Here is a 25475-nt window from a genome sequence, read left to right as displayed (position 1 = left end):
TAAATATTTAAAGATGATTGTTGATGTTAAGTTCAGGCTCAATGACCGAAAATCCAGTGCCGTAATGGGCTGAAATCGTACTTTTATTCAATGAGTAAACACCCTTTTTAGTCCCTGTCAATATCTACGAAGTCCTTTTTAGTCACTGGCAATAAAAAAGGTTCAAATTAGTCCCTGAAATTACAGAAAAATGGATCATGTTAGTCCTTATGTCAACTCCCAAATATGTAGATTGGCCCTTTTCTTGTACTTTCAGGGATCAATTTGATCCTTTTTTATTGCTAGGGACTGAAAAGGACTTCGTAGATATTGCCAGGGACTAAAAAAAGTGTTTACTCTTATTTAATTTTTTGTTGTTTGGTGTATTTTTGTCCTGTTAGGTGCGAGACTTTGGCACGATTAGTATGTTTTCTTCGAAGCCTACTAGCCTAGTGCTAGTTACCGTGCCAGTGGTTGTTTTCTTGCTTGAGATGACTATGGGTCGAGCGGCGTTGTGTGGAGTGGTGGTTAATGAGGTGTTACTCAAATACAATAACATAATCCATCTTATTTTATTAATAAAAATTATTTATCTTATTAATTAGGTCAAGCACTAGAACTACGGGTATAAGCCTAATCCAATTACTAATAACCTTAATATCTACTAAGAGTAACAAATCTATTGGTTCACTATTTATTGTTACATTGGTGGTTGGCAGTAACTGCATTATAAGTGGATGCCATTCACCTTTACGTGGATGATATTCTCCTCTTCACAGCCACACTGCCTCAGTTCTATAAGAGGCACATATTGAGAACATGAATCCATGAGTTGTCATAGCAAAGCTATATCACAAAACAAAAAGGTGGGTGGGTACCTTTGTCCCATATAGTAGGTCTAATGTCTCGAATCAAGTTTCAGAGAGATATTTAAGCAAAACATTAGAGGTCCCGTAATAACAGAGAATTTGCACAAAGCAAAAATGACGACCAAAAAATTAACAAGGAGGCTCAACCATATCCCTTTTTACCAGCCTCAACTGCCATCCATTTGCCAATCCAAAATAGTTTTCAGCAACAGATGCAGATGTATCCATCAATGCTTGTGATGCTTACAATTCAGAACATATACCAAGTTACCATCTATTAGTGTACAAAGAAAACAAGAGATTATGGCTGTCCATTTCGAAATGCAAAGTTGTACCAGTGAAAAACAATGATTTACGTAGTTAGTGATGGTGTTTCCCATTGTTTTTACACTTCCAAAATATCATAGTGAGACCAAATGGAACTCAATTTTCCTTTTCTTGCAACAATTACATCTTCAAGATCAAGCTGACCAGTTGTGGCTGCAACCTTTTTCGCCAAAATTAACTTCATACTTTTGTACCCAGGAAGGACTGCAAGGCAGCGTGAAGGGGAAATTTAGAAATATATCGGTAAATGCATCAAGCGTGAACAACAAATAACACGGACGCTAGTGATGCTAAGTGATGTGGTATAAAAAGCTAGATTAAGTGATAGGTTAGGAAATTGCTTAGGAGTTCTGCTATTTTAGCACAAACTCTTCACATTGAGCAAAATGAATGTGAGGAGCATTTGAAAACAATGGGTTCTTCGGGCGGCTTTGGTTGCTTCAGGGTATATCAGTTGAATAGCTTCACGCTATGTAGCTTTTTTCATTGCTAAATTAAATCCCCCAAATGTTTTCTGGCATGACTACCACACATAAAATCAGATCATTACAATAATCCTAATTATGCCAGAAATGATTAAACCTACAGAAATCCCACAAAACTACCATATTGTACACCAGGAAAACTTTTATCACGAAAAAAACTAGAAAACGGTGAAGGTCTGCTCCAATAAGCTAGCTGCCTTATATCTAAATTCTGTGTAATCATGACAAGCACCTATTTCGAGAATTACTTTTTGAATGCAAAAGCAGGAAACAAACTATTTTGGAAGTAGGACCATACACTTATTTAATTGTAATCTAAAACCTCCATGACACATTCACAAAAATTCAAGTCTAAGCCCGATACAAAAAAACAGTCAGTATGCATGAAATTCAATTCAGTGTGAAGGTTGAAATTCACAAATATCTACATAAATTGTAATCTAAAACCTCCATGACACATTCACAAATCAAGTCTAAGCCCGATACAAAAAAGCAGTCAGTATGCATGAAATTGCCGATTCAATGTGAAGGTTGAAATTCACAAATATCTACATATATCTCATATCTCGCACACATACCATAAAATATGTACCTCCTGATTTTGTGTATATCAACGAATATTAAACTGTCTGCCTACCTTTACCCCTGCTGGAGAGTTTCCTGGCTTAGCAGTGGTTGTACTTCCGAAATTGAGCTTTGCTTTTTTATCAGCTGGCTTTAATACTTGGAAAGAGCACATTAGAGTCTCATCAACACTCATCATAGCCCCGGCATTGTCAAACTCCCCCCAATAATTAGGTGCAGAAAATATTGTTACAAGCTGTCGGTTAGCAAAGAACTCATATCCATCCTCCACCACCTCGTCAAAACATATTAATCCAATTAAATTTAATAGCACAGCTGATTGAGATTTTCGATCTTTCAATTTAAATACAGAATTAAGCATCAAAAGCTAACGAATGACATTCAAAGGGAGAATTTTAGCCTCAAAAAATAAATTTGTCGGAATTTACATGGCAAACAGTAATTCCAAGTTTGCTAAAAAAAAGCAACTGTAATAGTCCTGAGTGACAGATTAGGTTTGCTGGAAATTTACTGTATAGTCCTTTTAGTAATAGAAATGGGGAGACAAACTCAACCCTGAAGACCTGGTAACACATTCAACACCAAAGGTAAGAGTTTAACCTGATGAGCACGACAAATAAGATCCAAATCATGTTTCTGAAGAAACTCTGAGATCTTATCAGCACCAAATGTATATGAAACTCCCGTCATTCATTCTCCAACCTTGAACATCTTTGATTGGGTCTGACCAGAGGATATCACAAAGCAAACCTGTATCAGGCACATCAGTGGGCTGCTGTAAATTTCTAATCTGATCCAAATTAAGTAAGTCAGGAGAAAGTCCCCCGTGCATACACAAAATCTTTTCATCAATGAGAGCTGCCACAGGCAGGCAATTGAAGCACTCTGTAAATGTCTTCCATAACCTTACATTAAACCTCCTTTTACACTCATCATAAAACCCATATATACGGTTTATAGAAGCACATTCATGGTTCCCCCTTAAAAGGAAAAAGTACTCAGGATATTTTATCTTATAAGCTAGGAGAAGGCATATTGTTTCTAAACTCTGCTTCCCTCGATCCACATAATCCCCCAAAAACAAGTAGTTGGCCTCAGGAGGTAATCCACCATACTCAAAAAGCCTTAAAAGATCAGAATATTGACCATGCACATCACCTGACAGATCGACAAAAGGAAGAAATCATTACACAGACAGGACTTTTTTATTTTTTGTAAACAATAACAGAATTATGTGATAATGATAACACCAACGAGTATAATAGATGGATCCTGTCCACATAAATGAAGATCTTTGTAACTTTCTGTGCAAAATCAATGATGTGCCAGACTTGACAAAGATGCATCAGATTCAAGCATCATTTTATATTGTTAGGTCCTATTTCCCATTGTTTAAAATTTTGTCATTTCAAATAACTGCTGCTAGCAGAATTATTATTTGAGTGCACAAATATAAACCCTTCAATTACCAAATCAATTGGTATTACATGGATACTAGATATCTTGTTTAAATTTTTGGCATTTCAAATAACTGCTAGCAGAAATATTATTTGAGTTCATGAAGATAAACTCCTCAATAACCAATACTATACAATTGGTTTTCCGTGGAAACTGGATACCTTTACCATTTTGAAGGAAAGTTTCCCCACTAGAAACACTTGATTTTTAAGTTTGATTTACAGTTATTAGTCATTGCTAGTAACATATGTTAGTAAATGGTCTTCATCAAAAAAAAAAAAAAAATCTTGCTTGATTTTGTCCTCCACAAATAATACAGCACTTGAGCTGAAGCCCTATCGGAGAATACATCTCTAAGATTGTGTTTCAACCTTAGAATTTAACAGTAACACTGACTTAACTGGCTAAGCATAAGACAATGCATAAAAAGGGATGTGACAATCTCAGATCTCGTGTAGAAGAAATGCAATTACTTATGTCAAAGATATCTGACAATCTTATAACTGCAGATACTACATGCTTGACCTTGAGACAGTAAAGTTGGTAAGTTCATAAAATAAAAGCAAATGTTATGATACATCATTTTTAAAAGTTAAGTTTCTCATAAGAACAAGAGAATGCATATTTTGAATCTTTACAGTTTAACGAATAAGAATGCCATTTTAAGGACACTTGAAACAGCTTCTCATAGACAAACTGTAATCTCAACATGACACTACAGTGAGAAGGTTCTAGGAAAGTCTAAGCATTCCATATCATGGTAAATTTTCCTTATATACCAAAGACTGCAAGCAAAACCTGTTTCAGAAACTCTTTTTCCAAATTTAAGTTAGGTTAAACACTTCAACTCCAAGATAAAATAATAAAATAGGCTAAGCCCAAAATTCTGAACCAGAACCTGAAGGTCCATACAGGATCCATACCAATTTGCCATAGTATTTGGGCATGTAAGGCAGAAAGCCAGAACTTACAAGATAAAGGAATTACATATCAACAGAGACAAAATTATGTTATCCTCGTTAGATACACATCTTCCATCTACACCATAGCTGAAAATTTTTAATTCTCCAGATAGTGTAACAGCCTTTGCATTTATTTGACATCTTATGCATAACTACAAAACCTAATAAAAAGCTTTGCAATGTTGCATCCATCTTTAAACTCCCCTGACAATACTTCTACAATATCAATGCCCTCACAACTTGATCTCAAAGATTTCACATTTTCCAATTAATATTATTATTTCCTCCAAAGCAGTAACACTGTTCTTTCCCCGCATGACATTTCAGTGTAAAACAATCGCGTAGGTGAGAAGTTTGAGTCTTAACTCTTAAGCATAGTTGATACCGTATTTTTTTCCGATTATTAGATAAAACCAAACAGATGAAATCATATAGTAGTGCACAACTGTTTTTAAAGTAGTAAATTATTTGATATAATAAATACCAAATTTATTCTTTTTTGGTATGACAAGCCTCTATACCATCAACAGCCAACCATTATCCCACTGTAGCAGAAAAATAACTTTCAGATGACACAAACAAATCATGGTCCAATAGGCCTGAATAGAATAGCATAAAAAGAAAAGAAAAGAAAAAAAAAAAAAACATTGGACTTTTTTTATTTAAACCAAAAAAGAATGAAAAAGAAGAAAGGCCAGCAAGGTTCCAACTTTCAACAGAGACGAGGAGGGCTACTACAACTACATCTGGTTGAGGCAGACTGAAGTGAGATGGTCAAAACACTTCACCTTCCCGTCGTAAGTGGCAACCTGCTTTGCCTCAGCCACTTTTGCCAATACCGTACATGAACTTTCGTCCCTATCTTTTTCATTATAAATCAGCTAACACAGCATGCTTATTAGTAGGTTTTTAGCACTGAAATTAGACCAATTGCACACCTCAATTGACACATTACCAGGACAACATCAGGGAAATGGAAAAACGGTAAGCGTACACAGCATAATAGAAAAACAAAATGAAGCATGCAATTTAGGCAGCAAATTTGTAACCAAACGCAGTATAAGACTTCAAATTAAATCACTCATAAGGACGTACACTCAGATAACTTTATAAACCCATGCATGAGCTCACAAAATCATGTGGCAAGCAATCAAATCAGAACCGAAACTCGTCAAAATTTTAACTTGACAGTAATAATTCAAGAAAAGGCACTCAGATCATATCCCAAACCGCAAACATAAAACCCACTTAGGTTTTGACCCATATTCTAGTGCAGATCTTCTGATGCCCAAGAGCGTAATCACTACAATACCCAATTCTAAAAAGTTAAAATGAAGAGAAAAAAAATTACCACAAATCTTAATGGGTGCTTCAAGGTTCAAGCTCCAATAAATTAGGTTGCTTCAAGAAAATATCTCTGGAAGCCGCACAGAGCTGGCGGATCTCCGATTCCGACAGCTGCACCTGCTTCCCTGGACGGCCACGAACTTCGAGTAAGCGATTGATTATGTCATCCACAACTGTTTCTTCCATTTCTGTACACCCTCGAAGAATAAGTCAACGTCTTTATTGGATGTAAATACGATGATGATGACGAGTTGACGACGAGGATGATGCTAAGGCCCGATATCCAACAACGAACGAGAGTGGAACCGGTGAGCGAATAACATGCCTCGGTGAAGCGAAGAAGAAGAAGACTACGACGACCAAAACCACAGGGGTGTCGTTTTGCTGACAGAAGGGTGTCGTTTGAGGTTCGCTGAGTCAAGAGAATTCAAGACATTCCTCTCAGTTTCACGATAGAAAGAGAGTAGAATAGAAGAGAAGAAGAAGAGTCTTTCATCACGAGGGGAATTGATTTGATTTTGATAGGTTAGGTTAGGGGAAGAAGACAGATACCATAAGACTGCATTATATTTATAGGGTAATAATTTCCCTCTCGCTGACCTATGAAATTCAAAAGTATACTACTACTCCTCTCATCAAATTAAAAAATACGTATCTTTTTCATTTTTTTTTTTGAACAACTAAGAAAGCTAACCAAAACAAAGAAACAGACTACCACTATTCTCCCTACTATCGCTTAATAAAAGCCCTCTACAACCCTCAGGGGTACACTAAACCAAATAGCATGCCAATCCACTTGAGAAGCATGGCTGGCCAACCAGTCAGCAACTCTGTTGCATTTTCTGTGCACATGAGCAGTCATCACCATCCAGCTTTTCCCCAATATTTCTTTATTTCTCAGCATGAGCATGTGGCAAGGATGAGATTCCACACACCCTTGAGTAATCAGATTATAAGCATCCATAGAATCAGTTTCAACAATTACCTGCTGATAACCCTTCACCCAAGCCCATTCCAAGCCAATTACCACACCCCATAATTCGGCCATCAGCACATTTCCACTGGCAAGTCTCTTAGAGAAGCCAGCAATCCAATGTCCACGACAGTTGCGAGCAACTCCACCACAGTTAAGCCTAGTACCCTTATCTGAGCAGGCACCATCCGAATTAAGCTTGATCCAATTAGGAGGGGCATTTCCCATTGGAGTTTCCCATCAGACCTACTCACAGAAATCAGTCTAGCCTTGAGAAGCAAATTCTCAGCCACTGTTATGCTATGGATATACGAAACAGCAAAATTTACAATCTCAGCAGGAGATTTCCATTCATCATTGAAGACCATATTGTTTCTCTCCTTCCAAATTAGCCAGCAGATCACACCAAACCATCTCCTCCAATCTTTATTTTGTTTTTTCCTATTCAAATTTTTCTCAAGCCAGCTACAAAAATCACCTACCCAGAAAGAACTAGTCTCCCTGCCATCAAAACACAATTGCCAGATTTGCCTTGCCCAGTTGCATCCCCTAAAAATATGATTGCAACTCTCTATAACCCCCTGACATCTCATACACACAGCCTCCTCACATAGGTTCCTTCTCATCCTTTGCTCATTAGTAAGCAAATTGTCCCCTACAAGCAACCAAAGGAAGGCTCTAATCCTCTGAAGACCCTCCCACTCCCAAGCCAACATCTAGTTTCTATTAACATCATTAGCCAAAGGTCTATTCAAAGAATTATATGCAGATTTAATGGAAAAAATACCTGTGGAGGAATGGATCCACATCACCTTATCATCCCCAGCTGCCTCAGTAGGAGGATTCACTTTCGAAATAGCCAACTTGACCTCCTCATCCAAAAAAGTACTAAATTTGGACCACTGCCAGTCCCCATCTTCATCCCCACAGTCTACCACCCACCAATTAAGTGCATCCTCCGGAACTGGAACAATAGCTCTGTCTATAAGCTTCCCTATTTCAGGGACCCAAGTATCCCACCAAAACTTTGATTTTTTCCCATTCCCAATATGAATTCTCACACCATTCTGAACCTGCCTCCATCTCTTGCAGACACCTCCCCAAGTATTAGACTTAATTCTGGCCTCCTTTAGATTTGGAATTAAACCAGCATCCACCTTATACTTACTTCTTAGAATCCTGGCCCAAAGAGCACCATTATTTGACATTACCCGTAACCAATCTTCATGGCATAGGCTTTGTTAATCAACCTCTGGTTTCTCAGCCCAAGTCCTCCATCCTCCTTCATCCTGCAAACATTTTCCCAATTCACCAGATGGACCTTCCTGTTATTCGGACTTGAACCCCAAATGAACCCTCTAGTCAGCTTCTCCACCTCTTTACATATGCTAATGGGGACATCAGTGGTCTGCATTATATAAGCTGGCAAGGCTTCCAGAACAGCTTTGGCCAATGTGATCCTTCCTGCCAATGACAGAGATGCTTGGCTCCAAGAGGAGAGCCTATTGTGCACCCTCTCCACTACATAATTCAGAGAGTTTTTGGATACTCTTCTATGATTTAGATTGACTCCCAAATATTTCCCCAAATCATTTGTAATTCCTACACCCAGACACTCACTGATTTCCTTAGCTCTATTAAAACCCACATTCTTCGAAAAGAACACTCTGGATTTAGCTTCACTTACTTTCTGGCCCGAAGCCACAGAAAACAACTTGAGGACCTGGTTAATAACAAAGGCCTGGTCCATGGAAGCTTCTGCACAAAGGATGATATCATCTGCAAAAAATAAATGAGATAAAGGAGGAGCATATTTATTAATCATAATTGGTTTCCAAGCTTTGGTATCCACAGCCAGCTGGATAAAATGAGCTAGTCTCTCCACACACAAGACAAAGAGATATGGAGAGACAGGATCTCCCTGTCTAATCCCTCTTTGGGGATTAAAACCCTCAATTAAATCACCATTCCACAAAAGCTTTATTGTACTAGATGATATACAATTGACAATCAGATCAGAAAGGCTCTTGTGAAGACCCACATCCTCCAAGGTTTCCTTAATGAATTTCCAACTAAGGCGATCATAAGCCTTCTCCAAATCCACCTTGATCATCATCCACCCCTTCCACCCTTTCTTCTCTTTCATAGAATGCACAACCTCCTGGGCTATAATAATATTGTCCGCACTCTGTCTCCCTTTGATGAAGCTGCACTGATTTGGGCCCACTACCCTAGGCATAAATCCTCTCAATCTTTCTGTTATGATTTTGGTAACCACCTTGTACACTACATTGCATAGGCTTATTGGCCGAAACTCCTTCATAGTATCTGGGCTATCCTTTTTAGGAATAAGGCAAATCAAAGATGTATTAATCCCCTTAACCTTCAAAGGATCCAGAAAATATCAATAACCAACCTACAAACAGACTCCCCAACTAAATGCCAATGTTTCTGGAAAAAAACAGCCTGCAGTCCATCAGGCCCTAGGGCCTTGAACTTCCCCATTCTAAAAATCACTCCACGAATCTCTTCACAAGTAGGCACTTTAGCTAGAAATTCCTTTTCTCTCATACTATGATCATATCTACCCCTCCTGTAATTATCAATCCCCCGAAGTCTAGCATAGATTAAGTTCTTCTTTCTAGCAATCAGTCTATACACATTATGATGCCAATCTCTAGCCCTCCTTTCAAACTCATTTCTGGCCAAATTCCACTCACAATGAGAATTCCAGCTATTCTCCACCACTTCCTCAAACCCATCCATAGTCATCCAAGAAGCTAGGAATCTAAATGGTCTCTGCCTACCATCAACTTTATTATCCTGCTCATGAGCCAGCAGAATAGGTCTATGGTCAGAGCAGAAAAAAGGAAGATGAGATAGGAACCTATTCGGCCAGCTAATATTCAAATCCTCATTAGCACATGCTCTATCAAGCCTTTCCTGAAGTTTTCCCCTTTCCATGTAAAATTAGGTCCTTTAAACCCAATGTCCTCAAGGTCACAGCTAGCCAAACATAAATTCATCTCCCTCATACTATTCCAGCAAGCTTCCTTTCCCCCTATCTTTTCAAAAGTCTTCTGAACTGAATTGAAGTCACCAAGCACCACCCAAGGACCATCCACCTCTTGAGCAATGAGTTCCAACTCATCCCATAAGACCTGCCTCTCTAACCTTCTAGGATTCCCATACACAAAGGTAACAAATTCACTCCTATCATCCTCCACATGCAGGATTTTTGTATGAATAAATTGAGTATGTACAGCAACAATCTCCACCTTGGTCTTCCTATCCTCCCAAAGAAGCCAAATGCCCCCAGCAAAACCAACCGCATCATGCTTAAAGTATTGAGAAAAACCCAACTTATTTATTATTTTATCACCCCTACTACCACTTATTCGAGTCTCCAACAAAGCCAACACACTAAGCTTAAACCTGTATTTAAGATCTTTAATGAGGGCAGGGAACTCTTTTCTCCCTACACCTCTACAATTCCAAGAGCATATAAACATAACAACTACTAAGGAAGTAAGGGATCATCATCCCAAAATTAAAGACTAATAATAGTCTTAACACCCTCCAAGGGTGTTACTTGTTCATCCAGAATCGAATCCTCCTGAAGAGCAGCAAAGGAATTCAACAAGACAGGGGCCTCAACCCCTTTACCTTTGAATTTTACCTGAGTTCCCATCTCCTCCCCTGAGCTACCATGCCCTCCTGTTGACATAGCCTTGACTCTGCCTCTCTGTTTCCTCCCTGGATCAGCTCCCCCCAAAGCAGCATTCGGAGGTAAGTTTTCCACATCAGCCTTCCTTGAGTCAACAGAACTTCCTTTGCCTATCTTGCTGCCACTACTCCCACTCCCACTTCTACTTTCTCTTAGGATGCCTTTCTTCTGGAAACTACTATCGGTCCTAACATTCTTTGAAGCATTTTTAGGACCCAAGGTTCCACTACTTCCACCCTTCTCCTCTGAACCACCAGCTTTTAACCCAGCCTTCTTGGAATCCTCATTCACAACCGGATCTTCAACTTTCATCTGAACCTCTTTAGTAGTAGTCTCTGTCTGATTACCATAACTCCCTTCACCCACTTCCATGCTGGTGACCACCCTCTCAACCCCAGATTTAGACAAATCAGTTATAGGACCTTCCTCCTTTTCCTTAGCCTTACTTAACAGGACATGTTTTAGCTTCCTCCCCTGTTAGATCGTTGAACCACCATCCAGCTCCCAAAAGCTTCCTCTTCCTTGCAATTCTCCTTAGCAATGCCCCCAGCTTTCTCCTCCATACTACTCTGCCCATTAGACTCTTCCTCCATCTGATTCTTATTATTTTGGGCCCCAATATCCCCACATTGATCCTTCCTGTCCATAAACACCACAGTGAAAACAAATTAAATGAATTCCCTCATATCCCACCTGATATATCTTTTCCCCAATCTTAAATTTCGATAGGAGACTCTTGCTGAGATCCACCTCAACACAAATCCTAGCGAATTTCGCTCTCTCTGTGATCACTGCATCCCCTAGTTCATTCTTCCTTAGAGAGTTCCTATCAACCTTTAGTGTTCGACCAAACAAGTTCCCCACCTTCCACAAATAGTGAACTGTATAGAACTTAATCGGTAACCCTGGGACTTTAATCCACACAACCATCTTCTCGAATCCCTCATCAAACGGATCAAAAAAAGGATGCCACCTTTGCACCACCATATAGTGGTCAGCAACAATCCAGGGGCCCTCCTCCAACACATGCACATAATCCCCATCATCATGAAAACACAGAAGGAGGTACCCATTGTCCAGATCTATCATTTCATAAGTCGAAACCAAGTTCCAAAGTCTTTGTAACCTAGCCATCAGGAACCGAGTTCCTATTCTCTTTACCATTAACTTGATAATGAGAGCCTTCCTCCACTGCTTGCAACTCTCCTTGTGTTCACTCTTAGAAAACTGGAGAGCTGGGCACAATGGATCCTCCTCAGGGCCTTGAACCGGATCCTCCTCACAACCATCCTCCTCCTCTTCCTTGCGTTGGATCTCCTTCCAGTCATCCTCCTCACTCTCTGAGTTTCCCTCTCCACCATTCAAACGCAGCAACTTATCTTTGTACGAAATAACCTTCCTACCAGATCCATACTGCTTAGTTTTCGCGCTATCAGGGAGAATGGCTTTGGGCTCTTCGCAAGCCCCATCATCCAGCTTCTCCAGCATTTCATCGTCCATATGCTCATCTACCACCACAGCACCCTTCGATTTCTTCAAACTCCTCTGAAACAAGTCCTCCTCCTCAGCCGTACGCTCTCTCACCCCTTTCGAGCCATCATCAACCGTCTCCATCTCCTATCTTGATTGTCGTACACAGCGTTCGTCCCAAACCAGCAAACCCTAACAGAGAAAATAAAATCGCACGCATGAGACTACGCGCTTCACATCACGCTACGGACTAGTATATTAATATTGGATTTTTTCATTCTATAAATAAGAGATTAATATTGTCGGTCTAGATGAACTCAAGACGTGCATGAATTGACTTTATTATGATAAAATAAAGAGTAAAATGAAAATGTAACTCAGTTATTTTAATGTGGAAAAAACTTCAATAGTAGACAAAAACTCATGACCCCAACTTAGGAGAAAAATTTATTATTCATCAATTCAAAGTATATAAGAATAGGCTCTCCCGTCTTTATTCGCAATGAACAAAGACTGATTTATTATTAAATCATGACCTTTTCAAAGGTTAAGAACAAAATTCAATTAAATTTGATTACCTTATTGTTTCTATATAATAAGCAAATGGAGAAGGATATTGTAACAATCAATTAGTGTTATTACCAATTAATTTCGCCGTTAGATCAATTATGTTGATCCACCAGTTATTTATTTCCATCTTTGTATGGTTATGATTCCTCGTATTTATACTTTATATTTATTCCTATCTTTGTATGGTTATGATTTCTCATATTTAATACTTTCACATTAAATATGGCGAATCATAACCATACAAAGATGAAAATAAATATAACCATTGGATTAATATAATCGATCTAACGGTGAAATTGATTGATAATAATTAACACTAATTGATTATTACAATATTCTATCCCTAAGCAAATAGGTACAAATAAAATTTAAATTGTGAACTTGATGAATCTACTCATACCTTGATTCCTAAATTAGTTTGAATGCACCTTAAAAAAAATTGTCATAATATATTCAATGTGCTCTTTCCTTTGAATAATTAAAAATCTTTTTTTCTTGAATGTTCAAAGATCTTTTTCTCTTGAAAGCTCACAAAAAATAAAATAAAATTCTCTCGAAAGCTCACTAAAACTTTTTTATCTTGAAACCTCACTTCCCCATCCTATGAAGAAAGATTAATGTATGATTTTTATAGGTTTTTTTCTCAAAATCTATTATTAAGGAAAAATCTCAAGATTATTATAATTTTTTAAAAAAACTTTTTAAATATCTTTTTGAAAATAAAATAAAATCTTAAAAATATATTTGGATTAAAAAAAATTAATCTTCATTCCTTAATTTCTAAAACTTTAAAGATTCTATCATGAGGTATGATTATGATTCACTTCATCCAACCATTAATGAAATCTAAAATTTTATCTTGCAATTTTGATCCTTACGATTTCATGATAATTGTCTTGTATTATCTTCATCACAAATTAAGTCACACGTCAAATTTTGAAAAACTAAACAAACTATTAAATATTTTAGCTTCACTTGTTTGTTATTACCAAAATTAGATAAGGTGTGGAACCGAACAAATATTTTTCTTATATTTTAAAAAATAATTTTATTTTTTATATATATAAAAATATGTAAGACTTATATAAAATTATACAAAGAGAAAAATATATATAAACAAAATATTATCTCCTATAAAATCACACCGTGAACAAAATGTTCAGCTTCAAAAACTTTGAAACAAATTGTTCCACATAAGATAATTCATGCGACAGGTATGCATTCGTGTTTAAAATAAATAAAATTATTCTCCTTTCTATGCTATAGGGTCCAACGTAAATCAAGCTTATTCTTTATTTGATAACCGTAACAAGATTTGTTTGTGCTTTGTTATTTTCTATCCAAACTTTTAAGTTGGGTTCGGATTTTTTACAAGTGATGGTTCAAAACGGAAAGGTTGGATTTGGAAGAAAAGGATTCCATTGTATGGGAAGAATTAATGTATGTTTGGTTTTTGTTCACGATGCACTTAAGTCACCATAAATTATTATAATTGTAGACGTTTCAGTTTTAAAGCTTTTTATGGATTTTAATAATGGCAGACGTTTCAGTTTGCATAACTTTATGTTTTGTTTATGGTTATTTCCGTTTTGTATCAGTTTTTAAGACCATTGATGATTTTTTGTTGTCAGTTACTTTTTGTATTGCCTTTAAAAGGCTGGTCATAAGGATGTGAGAGACGACTTTTTGATTATTGAAGAATGATAATATAGCAGAAAATTTCTGCATTTTCCTGAAAGTCTACTTTCCATATAATTTTGCATCAGTTCATTTTTAAAAAAAGTAATCATTGTTATTTGTAATTATACAAATTGTTTATTCATAAATTATTTTAAAGGCAAATTAAGTTAATTTAAACTTATACTTGCATACATCTATCTACATATGAGTTATTTTTTTTATTTTCTTTTTCGTCTTGATTGATTGCGTAAAATCAATTAATGTTTATTTAAATTGAATATAACTTCAAAATGTTATGTTGTCTGTTTAATTGATTTAAATCATATGTTGTCGATTTTTATTATTTGTACAAATAAAAACTACCACGTAATAGTCTATTTCGTAAATGAAGAAACGGTCAGGAGTCAGGAGTCAGGACTCAGGACTCAGGATCCTATCCCCCTACCTGTAAGACTCTCTCAGCCAACCAAGTAAGCCTAAGCTGCTAAATATCATGTTTTCATCGTGATGTTAAATAAAATATGGTTAAATAAAATATGACATTATCACGTGAGAAAATTAAAATCATCTAAACATAAATTACCAGTAATAATTTCATATTAGCTATTTTAATATATATATTTTTATTACTATTAATCTAATTTTATATGATTATAATTTCTCCTCACAACTATATCATATTTTATTTAACAAAGAGGATCCACTCCCTCGTTTTTACTTTTCACTAGAATAAAACATCAATGTCATTATTTGACACATCGATGATGAAAACAGAAGTTCGTGCAGAAGCATATAATGATCATTTTAAATTGGTTTAACAGAAATGCATTTCAATCCAAATTATTATTTATTTTTTTTACTTTTTATTTTTATTTTTACAAATTTTCCATATTACGAATAAGAATATGTAATTTTTGAAGTAGACTTATTGTAGTAATAAAAAGATTACAAAGCTGAATTTACCAAAAAAATAAAATAAAATTACAAACTGAATCAAATTGTTTTAAAGTTTTGCACCACTAGGGTTAGCCTAGTGGTGTGGGGTGTATGTGTTAAGAGTGTGTGTAGTTGTAACAAAGAACAGAATTTAGTAGGTAAGAATTAGGTTAAAGAAGAGACGAAGGATAAGAGAGAAGAGTTATCTGAATATTGTTACCCTTTTACTAAGCCCAGTAGGCTATATACACGTAAGTTGGTTACACATAATGAAAATAATGCATATTAAAAGAAAATATTATACTATGGAATTAAGATCCAATACTACTTCAGCCCAATATGAAATCAGTGAGATGGGCCGGTTTCTTTATGGTTCTTTTAGTAGCCTTTCTAGTAACTGAGCTCGTAACATCATCCTCCGCTTCAGGAGTGGACTTGTCCTCAAGTCTTTTGAAATTCGTCAAATTATCGTTGGTTCCCAATGCATCATTTGTTGCAGTGGTATGAATGACAGCCACGTGATGGCCAGTGGGATTGGATGGTTGCTCCATAAGATCCAACGGTAGAGGAGAAACTGGCAGAAGATTCGACGGTAGATGGGGAATTGGCTGGGAAGTAGTTGAGGCCAGCTGTGTCTCACCATTGGAATCGTGCGGTCCACAAGTTGCCGACATGGGAAGTGGGTTGTGAACCGTAGATGTGGGCAACTGAAAAGGCTTCATAGTGGTTGGTTGAAGTTGTGGGTATTCAGAAACCTTATGAGCCTCATTTGTGGCCAAGTTCTTGAGTCCCTGTCTGTGATGGAGTATGAGAGAACCGTCTGTTCCTGTTACGCCTTTAGAGTGAGCCTGAGTAGGCGTATGTAACTTCGAGTCTGAGAGTGTCAAAGAGTCTTGTTGCAGAAACTCCTTCCCTGTAATGTCATTCCCAGTGGTCAGAATCAGCTCTTGATCTTCCCAAGTCGAATCTTCAGGTGGAAGATCCGTCCATTGCACCAAAACTTGAGGGATCAGAGCTCCCTTTCTCCATATCTGTCTAAACCCAACTAAAGCACCAGGTTTGTGCATAAGGGGGTTTTCCGAAACTGAAGAAGGTAAAGGGTGGACCTTGAAGGTCTGTCCAGAGCGAAAGGGACGCAGTAAGGACACGTGAAAGACCGGATGAATGCGAGCTGGGGCTGGCAGTTTCAAACGGTAAGCAACTGACCCTATCCGTTCTTCCACTTCGAAAGGACCATAGAAGCGCAGGGCCAGTTTATGAGAGGACCTACGAGCGACAGAGAGTTGCCTGTAAGGTTGCAGATGAACCAAAACCAGTTCTCCTGAGGTAAAGGTCCAATCTTTACGCTTTTAATCTGCTTGTGCCTTCATAATTTGCTGAGCCTTGTATAACTTCTCTCGTAATGTGTTGACGAGGTCGCTCCGTTCGGAAAGGGTGGAGTCAACTGCTTCATTGGTAGAAGAACCCAAACAATAGGCCACCAGGTTAGAAGGCTTGTGACCGAACATAGCTTGGTAAGGTGTAACCTCGGTTTATGGAAGGAGGTGTTGTAATGGTACTCAGCCAAGCTCAAGAATTTGGACCACGTTGAGGGTTGTGCATGCGAGAAAGCCCTCAGGTAATTTTCTAGGCATCTGTTTACTCTCTCTGTTTGACCATCTGACTGCGGGTGATAACTGGAACTGAAATTGAGTTTGGTGCCTTGCAGTTTAAACAAGGAACGCCAAAAATCGCTCAAGAAAATGGGGTCACGATCCGAAACAATTGATTCGGGTATACCGTGAAGCTTGCCGACAAAATCCCAGAAGAACTGAGCCACCTTCGTTGCCGAGTAATGTGCTGGCAGTGGAATGAAATGAGCACCCTTAGACAACCGATCAACCACGACCAAGACAGCAGTATGGCCAGCAGATGTAGGTAAGTGGGTAATGAAATCCATACTTAAATGAGCCCATAGTTTGTCGGGGATTTGTAGGGGTTGCAAAAGCCCAAGGGGGGCATGGTTAGGGGCTTTCAATTTTTGACAGAGCTCACAATTTTGGATGTATGTTTTAACATCTTTGCGTATTTCCTTCCAGGTGAAGTGACTGTTGATGCGGTGAAGGGTAGCTTGAATGCCTGAGTGACCCCCTTGGACCGAAGTGTGGAAGTCATGAAGGATGTCCTGAATCAAAGAAGAACCTGCTGGAAGGAAGATCCGAGAACGATGCAAGAGTAACCCATTGCGAAACTGCCATTCCGGCAAAGAATTGGGGTTTTCTTGTAATTGCTGAATAAGCATAGTAGCATAGGAATCAGCACTGTAATCGGGCTGTAATAACTGAGTATAGTTAAGTGTTGGGCCAGAAATGGCCAAGTAATGGACTGGCTGTGCTGCCACGTCCCCCTCAGGCAATCTGGACAAACTGTCAGCCACAATGTTGGCTTTGCCTGTTTTATATGTTATAGTATAATTGAACCCCAGTAGCTTAGACAAAAATTGCTGCTGTTCAGAGGTTTGAATCACCTGATTCATCAAATTGTGAAGGCTCTTATGATCCGTGCGGATAATGAATTGAGAGCCTAAAAGGTATTGCCGCCATTTGCTAATGGCAGAGGTAATGGCGAACATCTCACGCACATAAACCGACTGATTTTGCATGGTGGGAGATAATTTTCTGCTATAAAATGCAAGTGGTCATTCCTGTTGTAACAGAACAGCGCCGATGCCAACCCCGGACGCATCAGTTTCGACCACAAAGGTATCTGCAAAATTCGGTAAACCTAAAATAGGAGCAGTGATAAGCAGCTGTTTAAGTGCATCAAATGCCTCAGTAGCCAAGGGTGTCCAATGAAAACCCCGTTTAGAAAGTAGATCCGTTAAAGGGGCAGCAATGGATGTGTACTTCTTAATGAACTTGCGATAATAACCAGATAATCCCAAGAAGGCCCGTACCTGAGTAACAGTGGTCGGGGTGGGCCAGTCCAAAATGGCCCTGAGTTTGTCAGGATCAGGTGAGACACCTGTTCCAGTAATGATGTGGCCTAAATAAGGAACCTCAGATTGGCCAAACGTGCATTTTTCCCGTTTTGCGTACAAAGAATGAGCACGGAGCAGACTAAGGACAGCGTGTAAATGAGTCACATGTTGGGCAGTGGTGGGGTTGTACACCAGTATATCATCAAAAAAAATGACCACACAGCGGCGTAGAAACTCTGAGAAGATGGCATTCATGGTGGATTGGAAGGTAGATGGAGCATTGGATAACCCAAACGGCATCACTAAAAATTCAAAGTGTCCATGATGGGTACGAAAAGCCGTTTTAGGAATATCAGCGGGATGCATCTTGATTTGGTGGTACCCGGAGCGTAAATCCAGCTTAGAAAAAACAGTAGCACTATGTAACTCATCGAGTAATTCATCAATAGTAGGGATTGGGAACTTGTCTTGCACTGTGATAGCATTTAGGGCTCTATAATCCACACAAAACCGCCATGTGCCATCCTTTTTCTTCACTAATAAAACTGGGGAACTAAAACACGAATGGCTAGGCTGAATGATGCCTTTGGATAACATATCAGATACCATACTTTCAATCTCTGTCTTTTGGTAGTGAGGATAATGGTAGGGTCTGACTTGTACTGGGCCAGCATTAGGAAAAAGATGGATGTGGTGATTGTAGTCGCGGTCCGGAGGCAGAGAGGAAGGTTCCACAAAAACATCTTAGAATTCTTGCAACAAAGGGTGTAGCCCAGGTAGCAAGGCTGAGTTGCTATCGGTGGTTGGGCCAGAACTAGAGGATGCATTAAAGCACATAAGACAGGAAGAAATAGAGTCCCGCGACATCAATTTGTGCAATTGGGAGGCGGTGATATGACTGGGCAGCACAGGACGCACGCCTTGTAGCAAAACCTGAGAAGAATTGTGAATAAAAGACATGGTTAAAGTAGAATAATCAGTAATAACAAGCCCTAAAGTTGAAAGCCATTGCACTCCTAGAACCATGTCAGCCCCTTTTAAGTCAATGACATATAAATCAATTGTGAAGAGATGAGATTGCATGTCCACTGTGATGGCCCTACAAGCCGCTGAACAGGTAAGGGCATCTCCATTGCCCACGTGAACTTTGAAAGGTGTGATGACATGTAATATGAGCTGTAGGTGAGTAGCCATACATAATGTGATAAAATTATGGGTGCTACCCCCATCCACCAAAATTTGAACCGGTTGACCCCCTATTGTTCCTTGTAAACGAAATGAATTAGCAGAATGATGGCCAAACAAGGCATTAAAACTTATTTCATGTGGAGTGTCAAGGTGAGGAGGATCAGGTAAATCCTCTAGTGAATTAGTCTGCAGTGTAGGAGGACAGTCAGGGGGATCATCTTTCGTACCCTCCAAGTATAAAAGGGTGGCCCGACCCTTACAGCGATGACCCACAACAAATCGCTCATCACAATTGTAGCACAAATTTTTCTCCCGGCGAGCTGCCATTTCAGCCGGTGAGAGCCTTTTAATAGGAATAGAGGGCAAGCTTAATGGAGGTTTAGGGTTACTAGGTGGAAAGATTGTGGTCAGAGGCTGAGCTGTAATGGGCTGAGTGGGGTTGGGTGTGCGTGTAATCCAAGGTTTGGGGGAACGTGTATCAGTAAACTGTTCCTCGTAGATTTTTGCAAATGCAAAGGCAGAAGTGATATCAGGGGGTCGGTGAACCAGGATGGCTCTACGAATGTTAGGGCATAAGCCAGAGATGAAAATGCTTTTGCGGGTGAGGGGTGTTAAGTTTGGAATTCGACGGGCTAGGAGCTTAAAAGCCGATTGGAATTCAACAACTGAACCAATTTGTTGCAATTTGGCCAAAGAACCCAATGGGTCTTCAAATTCCGACGGCCCAAAACGCTGATGGAGCGCACGGACAAAAGAGTTCCAGTCGGGAAAATGTCCATGACCGAAGCAAGCTTCGAACCAGCAAGATGCAGGTAAATCCAAATTAAAAGAGACCAAATCAAGTCAATCTGTATCTGGTACCTGATTATAGCGAAAGTACCTCTCCACAGCAAATAACCACGGTCCAGGATCTCCAGAACTAAATCTGGGGAAATCTATTTTCATGGAGCGTAAGTGAGAAGGTGGACGCGCGGGACCAGCGCCCAACACACCATGTTGAGGAACGGAACCCATAGTGGTGAGTTGAACCTGCATCGTGTGTAATAGGGTAAACATATTCCTGGATCTGATGGGTAATACCATCCATGCGTTGAGTCTGTTCATTAATTCTGTGAGTCTGTTCGGTGAGTTGTTGATTTTGGGTGACCTCTAACGTTTCTAAACGATGAACCAATGTCCGTTCCAAGGTGACCAACTGTTGATCATCAGATTGAACCTGATTAGTTAATTCTCGTAATCTTGTATTTTCCGTCATTGCTCTCAACGAGAGCACCAATGTAACAAAGAACAGAATTTAATAGGTAAGAATTAGGTTAAAGAAGAGACGAAGGATAAGAGACAAGAGTTATCTGAATATTGTTACCTTTTTACTAAGCCCAGTAGGCTATATATACGTAAGTTGGTTACACATAATGAAAATAATGCATATTAAAAGAAAATATTATACTATGGAATTAAGATCCAATACTACTTCAGCCCAATATGAAATCAGTGAGATGGGCCGGTTTCTTTATGGTTCTTTTAGTAGCCTTTCTAGTAACTGAGCCCGTAACAGTAGTGTAGGGTGTTGTGTTCAATTCCTTGTAACCTCCAAAAAAAAATTGTTTTAAAGTTTTCAGTGTACAAAAAATTAAATGTAAACGAATTTTATGAATTCACATTAATTTTAGAGGAAGATTATATTTACATATTTTTTGTTTACAAATTACATTATGTTTAACCGATCATACATAATCAAGAATATATGATCGGTCAGACTTAGTGCAATTTGTAAATAAAAATTGTAAATTGATTCTTCCCCTTAATTTTAATAAGATGGTAATAGCATTAGGGTCACTGATTTAATAGTTGACTTAAAACCTCTTATTCTTTTTTTTTTTTTTTTTGAGTTTTCTCAAGGTATTTTTCGGTTAAAGATTAATTTTTTCATGGCGTAGAGATTTTATCTTTAGCAAGCACTGTCAGATACTTTTCGAGGACTTCCCGATCTCAGAATGGGGCGATCTTTATATGGTTGGAAAGAGGACGGAAAGACGAACGCAAAGGTGGGTGGATCGCCGCCATCGGAGCCTCCACACGCCGTCGCGTGCTGCCACAAGCGGCTGCGAGTGGCCGCCACTCTCCGGCAAAGATAGAGAGAGTGTGGGAGCGTCCGGCCACTCTATGTGGCGGTACTTCCCCTGGAGTTTCGGCCTGAGTTGACTTTGGGTGACGGCGCGGCAGACCTGACGGCTAGGGTTCCTCTTTCGCGTCCTAGGGTTTCTCGCCAAAGGATTGAGTCTTTGGGCCCATGGAAACCCTAAAGGGGCTTGAGACAGATACTATGGGCTAGGCGAAAGTTGAATTCCAAAGTTGTAATATTTTTTTTTATTTTCTTTAAAATAGGAAGGCCATGGATTAAAGTAATTAGAATTTATTATTTAATGCTTTTATTGAATGGTATGAATTATATGTGCGATTAACATGATATTTGCGATAACATCTCATATAGGATAGGAATGTGCCATATTGTTGCATGATCACATGTCATACGTGCATATTTACTATTATGTCATTACCGACAAGTATGATAGTTTATGCGCGTTGTTTTTGATTTTAAATATTTCGGTAAAATAAAATTATGATTATTATGATTTTAGAAAAAACATCTAGATTAATGGTTATATTGATTTCGAAAATTAATTTAATTATTATGATTTTGGTAAAATCTAGAATAATCAAATTGATTATTTTTGGAGTTTAAAATCAAGACAAATGAGTAAGAAAGTTTCCTAAGAGAATTCTTTTATTTTGCGAGTAATTTGTGGGACTACTAAAATGGTCATGTGTTAAACACACGCTGCATACAATAATCATGTATCATGATTCTGTGAAGCACACGCTGACTATCATGACCGGATTTTAGGACTTAATGATTTCAAAATGCAGATAAGCTAAGTGATGCACGTTCATCGGTGCTCTCGCTTACATAGTTTTTGAAATCGAACAAAGGATACTCTCAATTAAATAATTATTGGAAATTGGAAAATAATGCTTATGTTGAATGGAAGGAGATTTAAATTAAGAAATGAATTCAACCTTCAAGCGCAATATAGGACCATTAATAAAATAATCATGTGCATACAAGGTGCATCGGATAAGCATGATTGGATTTTATTAGATTGGACCTAAATAATTATAGGAGTAGATTTAAATTAAGAAATTAATTTAACCTCCAGGTGCATTGTGGGCCTATCAATAAAATAATCGTGTGAGGCCCCAACGGATAAGCATGATTGGATTTTATTGGGCCTTAATAATTTCAAAACTTTAATAAAGTATTGTACGGCCCATCGTCGATAATACTAAGTTATTAAAGATAATTTTGAAATTACATAATGAATTCGACACGGCTTATGAAAATTCTCAAATAAAAATGTTGAATGGGTGAAGGTTTTAAAAATTAAATAATTAATTTTAAAACCTGCGGGCTCCATTTGTGGGTTTATTAGTGAAATGGTTATCACTAAAGCCCCATCGAATAAGGATAATCAGATTTCACTAGATTAAATCTTAATAATTTCAAAATTTTAGTAAAGTATTGTACGGCCCATCGTCGGCAATGCTTAGACACTAAGGATAATTTTGAAATTAAACAATGGTTAATTACATTCAACTTTGGTAAAATTTCTAACCCTCTCATCGAGGCTCTGGCAATGACATTGAAGGCCCAAATAACAATTTTAGTTTTTACAAGTGACTTGCCCATCGTAAGCCTTGTAAAGATAAACTGAAGGATTGTTAACAATAAACAAGAGTAATTATGAGAAACTACTTGCACTTCATTTGTTTATTGCATTATTTGTTTGTAATTGTGTTCTTTGTATGTTTTTTCAGAAAATGACTTCCTTCAAACCCTTAGCCATGATTTTGATTCAAAAACCTCTAGATGAAACTAAATTTGAAGAATGGAAAATAATTTTTTATATTATTCTAAAAACATGAAAGTTAAAATTTGTCATGACAGTACAAGGGCCATAGAAACTTGCAGAGGATGCGTCTAAGGACGCAATACTCAGATTGGAAAAGGAAAAATGTGGTAGTTCACTATTATGTTCTTGTCGGTCTTTCCAAATACTTGCATAAACAAATGTACATGGTTAGGAGTGGAGTAGAGATGCTTCGGACTCTTAATGACATGTTTTCTGTGTCTAGCAACTCTGCTAAAAGTCAACGCAATTTTTGCTAAAAGTCTTGTTAAATCCAAGGGAAACCCCAAGGTTGGTAACAAGAACTAAATAACTTGGTTATCAGTTGTCAAACCAGTTGCTATGCAGAAGCCGCAAGACAAGTTCTTCAAGTGCAGACTGAAGGGACACTGAAAGAAAAATTGCCTAGAGGTGATGAAAAGAACCAGACATGGGTATATTAAGGCCTGATCAGTGAATGAATCATAGATTCGGGAATCACTGATTATGTTTGTTACTTTTTGCAGTAGTTCAAACATGGTATGTCTATCAGCAGTTGACAAAGATATTTTAAGCTTGAAAATGAGAGCTTGTGTCTGCATTAGCAATAGAACAAGTTATTTTATCTTTTGATAATTTATGACTTTAGTTTTGAATGACTGTTTAATTATTCTTGATTTGAAGAGGAATTTTATTTCTATTAGTTATTTTGTGAAAACATGGTTTAATAGTACAATTTAATTCCTCAGTTTGAATAAGAAGTTTATCTCCTTTATTCCGGTATATTAAATTGTCTTTATTACTTGAGTTATATATCCCATTTAATTTATTATGTTGATTGGAAAGGATGATGAACAAGGATTTTCACCAAAGAAATAAAAGTTTCAAATGAAACATAACTTTGGCCTTTGTGATTGAGTCACATTACCTCAAGTAGAAAACATGTTTTAGTTAAAAGAAGGACTGAAAGTCCAAGAATCTTTTAACTAAAAGCCACATGTTAGTCCTATTTGGAAGGTAAAATGGCCAAGCAATCCTACAAGGGGCCAAAAAGATTTGCGCAACTATTCAACTGGAACTAGTACATACTAATGTATGTGGACCAATTAGCGTTCAGACCAGAAGAAGTGATGAGCACTTCATTACATGAATGTTTACTCTGGATTTGGACAGATGAACCAAGTGCGCCATAATTCTAAAGCTTTTGGAAATTTCCAAGAGGTTTAAGTCTGAGGCAGAAAAGCATGTAGGTGTTCAAATCAAAACACTTTGGTTTACTAAAGTGTTTGGCAACCTGTCTGGTAATTTCAGGTCTTATCGGATTTAAGAGGGGATAGTTTTCGTAACTATCAACTCTAAGAACGCGTTAGTTGAATGAAGTTGTAGTATGCAAAAATCAAACATTTCTAGACTTGGTGAAGATCATGTTCAGTTATTCATCTTTGCCAATGTTGTTCAAGAGAGATTCCTAAGAGAAGGAAATCTACCTTCTTAATTTGGTTTCGTCAAAGTTTGTTGTAAAGACACCTAAAGAATTATGGAAAGGGTGCAAGCACAGATCAAACCATATTCGGATTTAGGGTGCTACGTCACACGTCCTAAAACAACATTCAAATTAGATGGAATCTTGTATGGAAGAGTGCATATCTTTTGGCTACCCTAAGAGAACTAGGGGTGATTTTTTATTTAGTCTTAAGGACAAGATAATCTACGTGAGCAAATACATGATTTTCTTAAAGGAGGACTAGATGAGAAATTATAAGCTCTTAAGTTAGGTTATTCTTGATGAGATTTATCTCAGATCAAGAATTTCCAGAATCTCTAGAAGCTTCATCCACTGTTCCCTTGATTGTTCAAGAGGGGATAAATATATCTCTAGGTGAACAAACAAGAGAACCGTAATTGGAAATTCAACATGATAATATATAAGTGAAACTAGTAGAAATATTAGTATCACATGAGGAGGAACAATATCAAGGATAAACAAATCCTCAACAAATTGAAGATCCACCA

The 25475-nt window shown here is 37.9% G+C and overlaps 1 protein-coding gene and 1 pseudogene across 1 annotated transcript; both read right to left on the bottom strand.

Moving 5' to 3' along the window:
• Window positions 1-791: 791 nt before the first annotated feature.
• LOC133288721 (serine/threonine-protein phosphatase PP1-like) lies at window positions 792-6564 on the bottom strand (annotated as a pseudogene).
• Window positions 6565-8192: 1628 nt separating this feature from the next.
• On the bottom strand, window positions 8193-11084 carry LOC133288720 (uncharacterized). The gene is made up of 4 exons (XM_061486539.1): window positions 10562-11084; window positions 9910-10463; window positions 9410-9808; window positions 8193-9368 (listed from the first exon to the last, which is right to left on the bottom strand). The coding sequence occupies exons 1-4, from the start codon at window positions 11082-11084 to the stop codon at window positions 8193-8195; spliced, it is 2652 nt and encodes an 883-aa protein (XP_061342523.1).
• Between the last annotated feature and the right edge of the window lie 14391 nt (window positions 11085-25475).

The sequence above is a fragment of the Gastrolobium bilobum genome, unplaced genomic scaffold (genome assembly GCF_033153095.1).
Source record: "Gastrolobium bilobum isolate Gb01-03AN ecotype WA unplaced genomic scaffold, APGP_CSIRO_Gbil_v1 utg16880, whole genome shotgun sequence".
Taxonomy (NCBI): domain Eukaryota; kingdom Viridiplantae; phylum Streptophyta; class Magnoliopsida; order Fabales; family Fabaceae; genus Gastrolobium; species Gastrolobium bilobum.
The sequence above is the reverse complement of the archived record's forward strand: the minus strand, read 5'-3'. Positions and strand labels throughout refer to the sequence as shown.